At 44.1% G+C, this 10,158-nt stretch overlaps 1 protein-coding gene across 2 annotated transcripts in view; it reads right to left on the reverse strand.

Moving 5' to 3' along the window:
• The window catches only part of LOC111227961 (septin-9-like), a 101,094-nt gene extending 93,035 nt beyond the window's left edge, over positions 1-8,059 (reverse strand). For both annotated transcript variants that reach the window (XM_022753714.1, XM_022753715.1), the window contains exon 1: positions 7,943-8,059. In XM_022753714.1, the coding sequence (XP_022609435.1) occupies positions 7,943-7,997 (55 nt within the window). In that variant the 5' untranslated portion in view covers positions 7,998-8,059. The remainder of the gene's footprint in view (positions 1-7,942) is intronic.
• Between the last annotated feature and the right edge of the window lie 2,099 nt (positions 8,060-10,158).

Raw genomic sequence — 10,158 nt, forward strand, 5'->3', positions numbered from 1 at the left:
ATAATAAAGATACCGAAGACAATTTAATATGATTTCATTTTCAAAAACAACCGGCTCACAATTAAATCTAATAAACAGACCAAACAGATTCTGCATTTATGAGGGCACAGAGAGAAAAGATGAACAGAGACACCGACCGTACATCACTCCTCATGTCAACATCGCATGGAGCAGAGGAATCAGTTTTCTGCAGTGACAGTGGGGGGAACTAAAACAAGGGGGGGGGGGGGGGGGTGGGGGTGGGGGTTAAAACATGATCGACCATTCACAAGCACTGTGCACGTAACTTGCTGCCAGTTCATGTAAAGGCTGAAGTTTTATGTTGGATAAATATGAAGTGATCAGTAGTGACAGATGAGACTTCATGTGATGAACAATTTTAAATAGCTATTCATTTCTTAGGCACATTACAAACTACAGCTCCCAGTAAGTTGCACCGTAACTGTTGGTTTCTCCCCAGTTCATGATGTCTGAGCGAGTCTTGTGTTAATGTCATTGTCGTGACTTCGTGGCTGTAATCTGTGCTCTGTTTGTCACTTTCTGTTCTGCTGGTTCACACTTGTGACATGTGACCTGAGTTTTATTACAGGTAAATGAAAATAGAAATATTAAATAAAAAAAAATAACATCAGAAAAGTATCACACAACTCATGGGTAAGTTTATGTTGTGGGGGCAAGTTTTCAGTCAGTCCTGTGGACACACAACGTGAGGGGATGCTGAGTCTGGGCTTGTCCGTGTACCCCCCACCCCCACAGCCACCTCCCCCAACCGGCACATTCCACCAAATTGTCTGACGGACAAGACAAGCATGTGCACTGACACGTGTGAACATGCACGCACAAAACACACACACACACACACACAAGCGCACACAAAAAATGAGGTGGCGAAAGTAAATGCAAAAAAAAAAACCCACACGATAACACACACACACACACACACACACACACACACACACACACACACACGAATGAACAAACACATTACAACAACTTCCACTTACTAAAGGCACATCTGGAAGACACATTCCAAGCAGCCGTTTGCAATGTTATAACACTGTAAATAACACAGTGCCTGAGGACGCACACACACATACACACACACACACTCAGACACACACATACACACACCTTGCGCTTACATCACTGTATTTCAGATGTCTGGCTATTTGCCTCTTAAGCACCTGTTGCCTGAAAACATTAGACAGAAGCTGGAGTCTATTAAAGGGACAGTGCGTCCATAGTTTAACTGCCACTGCTTCATGCTTGTGTTGAGACAGAACAGTGGTTACAGGCAGATACCCCCCCGCCCCACACCAACAGCACACATACACACACACACACACCCCCCCACCCACAGATTCACTGAGACAAGCTGCTGAAACATCAGCTGACGTTCACATAGAGGAACCTAGTGCAAGATTTAGATGATTGACATCAGTTCAGTTCATTGGAGATGGCTGTTTTCAGAGTCTTCATACTTTCTCTGTCTTAATGGTTTTGTCTCTGTTCTCTCATTGGTTCATTAGAACTGATCCAGGATCCGTTGAGGGTCTGACAGCTCCAGACATGTCTGAGCACCAGGCAGCCGGCACTGATGTTCTGCCAAATTCTGATCCATTATGGAGGAATGACTTGGCAGCAAGCCAACTCAAGTGCCACCTGTGTGTGTTTGTGTGTGTGTGTGTGTGTGTGTGTGTGTGGACAAAGGAAAATTTAGCCTGATGACGGGGAAACACTTGTTCTTGAGGTCAAGGGAAAGTGTTTGTGCAACATATGAGTGTGTGTGTGTTCATGTGCTTTAAAACACACACACACACATTCTATTTCTATGATTTTATTTTTTATTCATGCACAGCTCAGACGTCCACCATTAAACAGAAAACACACGCTGATGTGTTGACTGTTGTGCTCCACTGCGTTAATGCAGACTGGAATGTCAGAGGGGACCAGCACTTGTCGAGCAAAGACAACGAGGTGTTTGTGTGTGTGTGTGTGTGTGTGTGTGTGTGTGGTCACTGGGTCAGTAAGTCATGGGACCCTCTCTGATCTTTGCAGGGTTCGTGCCCTGCTGCAGTGCAGTACCAGGATGTGACAGGGCTGGAAGGGGCAGCTCTCAGCCCTCCTGACCTCCTCTAATCTCCAATGTCATCCGAAGGCCTGGACGCCCTCCTGCCTCTCCCTTCAATCAACTGCACACCTTCCACCTAGTCTGCTGATTCACACAAGTGACCCCAGATTGTTATTGTCAGAATAAGCTGGGCTAATTATTTGCCATGTTAGTGGTAATATCCATGTTCTAGGACTTGATTGTTGCCTGCACGTCCACAGGTTTTCAACCGCAAATATCTGCATATTAATGATAGAGGACACGGTCAAGTGCAGCACACTGGTGACTTCATGTAGCTTTCTACCAGTCAACATGAGTCGCTCACACTGAACTTAACAGACACCCGATCCTGTTTCTTTACAGCAGACACACACTGACACTGAGAAATAAGACGGTTGTTAAGAGAAAACAATGGCTGCAGTGGCTTTTTCCCATAGACTGTAAATAACAACCACTCCTCCAACCTGAACAACCACACAGGTCGTTTTTCTTCAACCCTGTTGACATGGTTACCATAGTAAACACGAGAGTGGCCTACCAACCTTTGTCGCAATGGTAACTATTATAACGGACATGGCTTGGTTGGGTTTAGTAAGAGATCTTGATTTGGGTTAAATGAAGTACTTCCTTAACGTTAGATGATCTTTCTTTGTCATGGTTACAGTAGTAACAACATGGTTAACTTTGTCGAACACTCATGGTTATAGAAACAAGATAAACAGCTACTTTCACATGGGAATATAACACTGCTCTCCTGTGTCATATTCATCCATCCACCACAACCTCCTCCTGACGAGGACTTCATCTCTCTTTATGTAACCGCTCCTTTCCCTTTGCTCCTGTCATCATTACTACAACCACTAGATGTCGCCTAGCAACAAAAAGTAACTATGGGTCATAATAACCTGCTGCACAGAGTGTAGTAAATAAAGATGGACGTAGCCTCTGCGTAGCAGTTTTGAAGCTCAGAGTGAGCTGCTCCACAGTTGCCATCTTGGCAGAGCCTGAGTTTGCCGCTAACTCCCAGCTAATCCAAAAATGGGCAAAGAGGAGGGGTGTGTGTGGAGCCGAGACTTTGCTGCATGCCAGTTTGTGGCAAGAATACGCTCACCCACCTGTCACTCATAGAGGCCACGCCCCTCAATTATACAGAACTTTAAGCCTAATAAAATGTAAGCGAGGCTCTAGTGGTCATTTGAGAAACTGCAGTTTTTGGTATTTCAGTGTTGCCGTCATTTTTCAACCTCTGAGGTTGATGCTTGGTTTTTACACTTTTTTTTCTACTATCCAAAGGCTTTTATTATGTCCTGCCACAATTAGGACTGGGCATCATTCAAAACTTTTCAATATCAGTACTGATACTGAGACCTTGACTTCAATTCTTATCGATAACTTTTTCAATATCACTTTTATCAAAGAAAATTATAACACACATCACAGTACAAATGTAAGTTTTAGTTTAGTTTTATTTTGAAGCTCAGTCTCTTTACTCACTCAGATTAAATCACCAGCATTATTAGATCCTGGTCCAAGTATGCTGCATGCTGATTGGCTCAGTGAGGCTGATGAGATTTACTCATTTACTCCTGAGCTATAGAATAACAAGGCTAAGGGCATACTCGGGCACAAATCCTCTAGGCAGGCGAGTTCCTGGTTCAACTCCCGGCCGGCCAGACTCTTGGCTGCATGTCATTCCCCTTCTCTCTGTCCCATTTCCTGTCACTCTCCACTATCCTGTCAACTAATAAAGGCATAAAATGGCCAAAAAAGCATTTCTCAATCCTCAACAGAATCAAACCAATTCAGTGGATCCATAATAGTACCGAACTTTGATACTCAGGTAAACAGCAACATGAGGTGTGTGACGTCACCCACAACCTTCACATAGAGCCAGAGCTTCACTCATGAAACTGTCAATTCAGAATCTAAAAATTGTGTGCAAAGTGACACTGAAAGTCTACACACAGCAAACTGTTGGACATAGACTGTTTATAAAACTCAGGGCTGTGACTCAGTTGATGTACGCAGGTGATTCTGTTCTGCTCTTTAATGAGAACAATCACATTGGACAGTTGGAGCTATTGAAACATCATTTCATGGTTTCAGTGTGAATCAGATCTGCTGTAGAGGCACACAGCAGAGTCACATGGCTTTACATGGTGGCTCTTAACCATCTGATTAAAACAGAAGCGGGCACCACCTTTTACCCAGCATCCCACAGCTGACTGGCCGTCAACAAACGCTGCCCTGTTACCAAATCAAATTTAGATTGGTCACATCTGATGATCCTTTCTGAGGCCGGGCTGCTGCTGCTGCTGCTGCTGCTGGAGGACCCGGGGTCACGGAGAGGTGACCACCCGTCACACACAGGTGAGTGTGGAGCCTCTGTGGTTGGTGAGGACAGAGCGACCTGTGTTTTAGGTGTAAAGGCTCTGACTTTCCTGTGTCAATCAGACAACATCCGTGCAACAGCAACTACAGTGGCGATCTGCAGCTGAGGGCTACGCCAATTTGTTTAGAGGCACAAATCAACACCTGTCTAAACACAAGAATGTGGAGAGAGAGTTAGAATGAATGGAGAGGGGGCGGCTTTTGTTGTGGTGTCCCTGCAGGGTCCCGGGACATGATGGATCACCCTAAGGAGGAACAGAGTCTGTTCTCTGACATGTCATCTCCCCCTCACTGTCCTCTCTGAGGATAAATAAAGTTTTTCAACATTTGAATGTTTTCTCCATTCATGCCTCATTCACACTGTCTCAGAGAGTGTCACTGTTAAATCGTTTATCCCTCACAGTGCTGATGAGTTTATGTTTACACTGTCAGATGTTGCTCATTACACTTCCTGCTCACTATTCTTAATAACCACATGGAGAAAACCCTGATCATGAATGTGTTTTTATGCTGTGTGTTAGGGCTGAACCCGTAACAGTCACTGTCAGTCAGGAGACCTATTTTTAACAGTGTCATTGTTACATAGAGCAGCAGAGTGACAGGCTGTAAACTTCACTAACCGAGTCTTGTCTCAAAATGACCGAACCACAGAGAGGCGTGATGGAAACGTGTCTGCTGGCTGCTCTGCCACTCTCAGATCCGGCCCTTGAACCAGACGCTGGTACGCTATGACAAGCTCCTCAAACAACGTGAAGCTTACTGGGTCTACACTTTCCAAACATTAGGGCTGTCACTTTTTCAAAAAAAATCAAGATCGAAAAAATTCGAAAAATGACCCCCAATGTGTTCCAACTGATTTGAATGCCCTCACACCGACTCCCACCAAACAACTCATCACGACATTATTAGCGTGACTTTATAAATTTTTTATGGCTGTATTAACTCATTTTTTTCTTTATGCCTGCAACTTCTACCTTGCTCTCAATGAAACGTTTAAATAAAAAGTGCTGCACTTTTCATTCAGTGAAACTCAAAGTCTCAAAGTGCAACAGTAACATAGAGCACACAGTAGGACAGACAACAGGAGGGAGCTCCCACACCTTTGAACTAAAAATGTAGCGAACCGATAGTCAAACGATCCAACCTAATTTCTCATATTATTTGCCTGAAACACAAGTCTATCAATATGATCTGGATCAAGTTCGGCTCTCTTTTTGTTAACCATACTACCTGCTGATGGTCTGATGCACTTATAGAGACTGCAGCCTAAATGTCCAACAGGTCATTACAGCTCCAATATGAACCTTTCACTCCACGTTCAAACAAATGTTTGAATTTTGAATAAAAAGTGACAGCCCTACCAAACATTAGCTCCTAAGGGTCTAAATGATGAACTCCTTCTTAACATGTCCTGACACGGAGTATTCTTTAAATATCTTTTGTAAATAGATTTCTTTGTACTTTACAATAGGCCTCTGTTCCAAGATTTATTTGAGGGCGTTCCTATCCAGCTCCAGACAGATCTGGATATGCAGGTATATGAATATAAATATATATCTTCTGGTTCCTTCTTTCATGTAACCTGATTTTTGTGTTAATGTTGCACCAATCTCTGGACATTATATTTATATGATGTGTATTGTAGAGGACTGGAACACATTCATATTTACGAATTATATTTTTATTAACTTACCTGTTCAATTTATGTGGAGTTTCCAATCCTCTATGTATTGAACTGTTAACTGTTACATACTGAGTTGATATCAGTTTATTGTTATCTTCCACTTCACATGGGGTAAGGAGATTGGCTGCCGACTCAGCCACTCCTGTTTGAGATGGCTCCTTATTGTTGGAAAACCGTTTGCCTGATGAAGGTGTGGGACCAAAACGTTGCATCAAATTCTTTGTTGCAAGTCAGACAGTGTGCAGGATTTTTTGATGGTCATAACTGAGCTCTGACCAGGACGCACACTTAAACTTTCTCTGACTGTGTGGACATCTGACATCACAGGTGATTAGGGCTTTCTAACATCTCACGGGTTCAACGTGAGAGGCATGCAGGCTGATGTAGGAGAGTAGTGAGGGACAGGTGTGATGAACTGAACACTGACTGACCAGGAGCTACGGCGCGCTGAAGGAAAGATATGAGCAATAATGTCAAGTGTTCATAAAATTGAAACGTCTATATATAAGAAAAAGCGTGAAGAACAATCATATGACAGACTAATGTAATGCAAATGCCTCGCCCCTCCCCCACCCACAGACTGGCAGCATTAGTTAGATGTGCAGACTGAGCTGGGGGACAGCACAATAATGTGTTGGATAAACACTGGCTGATATATGGTTTCATGATTTTATAACAGCTCCAAGAATCCAATTAAAGTTATCTATAATGAGCTTCATTCATCAGAGCCAATAGAAAACAGTCTTCTGTGAGGCCTACATCGTCTTATAAAGATAGTTTTTTTTTTTATTGCTTTTTTTATTCTAGTAATTGTGCCATTTTCTTTTTATAGCTGTGTATTGTTGAATACACACTTTTATGAAAAGATAAATTAAATGATCTTTGATATGGATTTATATATTTATATATATATATATTTTTTTTATAAAAAAGTCAGAAAAAAGTGGGTGAGAGTCTGGCCCCGGGTTAGTGGAGCTGATGTTCAGCTGAGGGGCCTCTGAGCCACGTCAGGGCAGATCTAACAGAGACCGAGTCTTTGAAGCTCAGCCAGCTCATTCACAGCTGAATTTACTGCTGCTAAAAGATACTATTGTCTGTTGATGGGATGCACTTATTGCACACACACACACACACACACACACACACACACACACACACACACACTGAGGAGCTTTTCAAGGCTTTGCTCACACTGTGTTATTAGTGCTGCTCTCTTACCTGTGCAGGCTGTTTTACATCTGACTCCAGTAATTACACTGAGTCTGACTCAAACAGTTTCAGGTGATTCAGACTATTTACTGCTGTGAGATGAAATGAAAAGATGTAAAGACAGAAGTATCTCCAGCCATCCTATTCATACTTCAATACAACTGCTGGAAGTGTAATCACACAGACTAACTAGTTCTACTTAACTAATCTACCAACTGTTTTTCCATTAATCCACTGTCTATTCCATTAAACAGAGGAAAGTGTCCCTGGTAGTTTTCATTTCATTCAACTTTGATTAGTTGATCAACATTTTCTGCTCATCTGTTCACGGGTGGATCTTCATTGCAGGCTAAAGGAGGCTGTATTGTGGTGCGTTTTCAGCACATAGCCTGGTTCAAACTTCCCAAGAAGAAAGTAAAACCCTATCAGGCGGTTGTAGAGCCGTTAACCGCTGCAGCCCTGATGCGGACTCTGGTGCAGGGTTTTCTTGGTTTTAATAGGAGCCAGCAGAGCAGCAGTAAAGCAATTCAACACTCCAAACGACATACCTTCAAAATCTGATAAAATCCCTTCGAGGTGGTCGTTGACGGAGAGCTCCGACATCCTGTGTGTGATCCGAGTCCGAGGACTGAAGCACCGAGGAAAAACTATGGTCCTATGAGACAATACGTGAACCAGGTCCGCGTCTGGTTCTCTGCGGGACTGACTGAGCCGAACTGAACTGGATGCGTGTGTGTGTGTGTGACTGTCCTCACTGTCCAGCAGCACCGGTGAGTGGGGGGGCGGAGGGGGTGTAAGTGGCCCAGCCCCCCTGCTCGCTCGCTCGCTCGGCTGCCTGCAGCCGTGGACCCGGGGGGGTGCGGGACTGGGCGGGAGCAGCGGGGGGGGTTGGCTGGTGGGCGGAGCCGGACGCAACACCTGGAAACTATCCTCAGTCCAATTTCTCTTTTTCTTTGCTTTCTTTCCTCCCTGCGGCTGCCCCCCCCCCCCCCCCCCATCACCCCCCCCCCGACACCACCAACACACCTCCTGTCGACAGACCCAGAAGGTTCTTCAGGGTCCCCCCAGCTGGAGCACACAGACCCAGACCTGATCCTGTTCAGTTCACACACATGAAAAACACTGGTGGAGTCAGAGTGGGACCAGAGGCCTGAAGCAGGGATCTGCTGGATATTCATCATCCTCAGAGGAAGCACACTGACCACCTCTTCCACTTTAGATGCTCTACACAATAAAAGTTAATGTGTTGTTATAAGTTCAGCCTCTTTCAGAATAAAAGCATCTGAAGAGTGCGACTGGCAGAGCAGCTTTGAGGGGGAGTCAGAGTGAGTTTGCTTTCAGGTAGCCTGCTAAACCCCAAGCTGAAGGACAGACACACACACACACACACACACACACACAAACCTCTGTGCAGACCATGAAAAGCCACTGTGACATTAATCCTCCCTGGTTCAGAGCCACAGGGCTAATGAGAGCCCCCTGACCCCCAGTCCTAACAGGAGGGTGCGTGTGTGTGTGTGTGTGTGTGTGTGTGTGTGCATGTGTGTGTGACACATATAAAGACAATGAAATCACTTAAAAACTGAATAAAAATTTCAAAAAATGGCAGGAGTGTGTGTGTGTGTTTCAGAGCACAGGTAAACATGGCTTTGTATGCGTGTGTGTGTGTATATATATATATATATATATATATATGTGTGTGTGTGTGTGTGTGTGTGTGTGTGTGTGTGTGTGTGTGTGTGTGTGTATGTATGTGGTGGCTGTGGGAATTCAGTCACATGGGTTTGGCTGCTCTCTCTCTCCCTCTCGGAGGCTGCTTAATTGGCCTGTTTCCTGTGATATGCTCGATAGTTCCAGACGGTGCATCTGTGTGTATATACATGTGTGTGTGACTATGAGAGTGTGTATGTGTATGCATGCGTGTGTGTGTGTGTGTGTTTGCTCGTGCTCCGACTCGCCTGAAGGAATCTTCCTGCACGGCGCTTGATGTCTGCGGCGAATTGTCACGGCCAAAGAATCCAGGCTCCACATACCAGAGCAATTTAGATAGAAAGGCTCATAGAGATGATGGAATATGATACATGAAGCATAGCATTACCTTAAAGCACAGCTCACTTCACTGTGTTCTCTCTCCATTGTGTTTATTGAATATGAGAACACTTCATCCACCAGCTCCTCTGCAGAGGTGAACACACGTGCACTGAGTCAAAGAAACTCGGTTTCAAGGTGAAAAGTTTCACCTTGAGTTTTATTTAAACAAACAAAGTTTATGTTCATGTTCAATGTTACTCATTAAATCTCAGTGTGTTTGTTCTTCAAGTTTAATAAATGTGTTTCCTTCCTCATAAAACATTTGCAAAACCAATCTATTTAAAACTGTATGCGGCCATTTTCTTCTTCTTCCCTGTCTTTGCTGGCACACTGCATTGTACCTCAGTGCATTGCCGCCACCTGTTGATCAGGGGATAGTGTGACACCACTGACAGGGCTCTGTTCTGCTTCACTGGTGTACGTGCGACAGAAAAACCCATACACAGACAACCTAGTGCATCTGACCCCTTTTGTCAAATCAGAAGTAGCATGACCTGGCATTATTTTAGACTCTTAAACTTCACACATTAAAGAAGGTAACCAAAACAGATTTTTATCACTTAAGAAAGGTGACTTAGGAGAACTCTTAGTGGTAAGATAAAATGCTTTGTGAATACAGGCCCATGTCAATAAATCAGAGATGTAATAGGGGGTGAGGCCTTTCGAAGCCTTA

The sequence above is a fragment of the Seriola dumerili genome, unplaced genomic scaffold (assembly GCF_002260705.1).
Source record: "Seriola dumerili isolate Sdu_G_001 unplaced genomic scaffold, Sdu_1.0 BDQW01000192.1, whole genome shotgun sequence".
Lineage (NCBI taxonomy): Eukaryota > Metazoa > Chordata > Actinopteri > Carangiformes > Carangidae > Seriola > Seriola dumerili.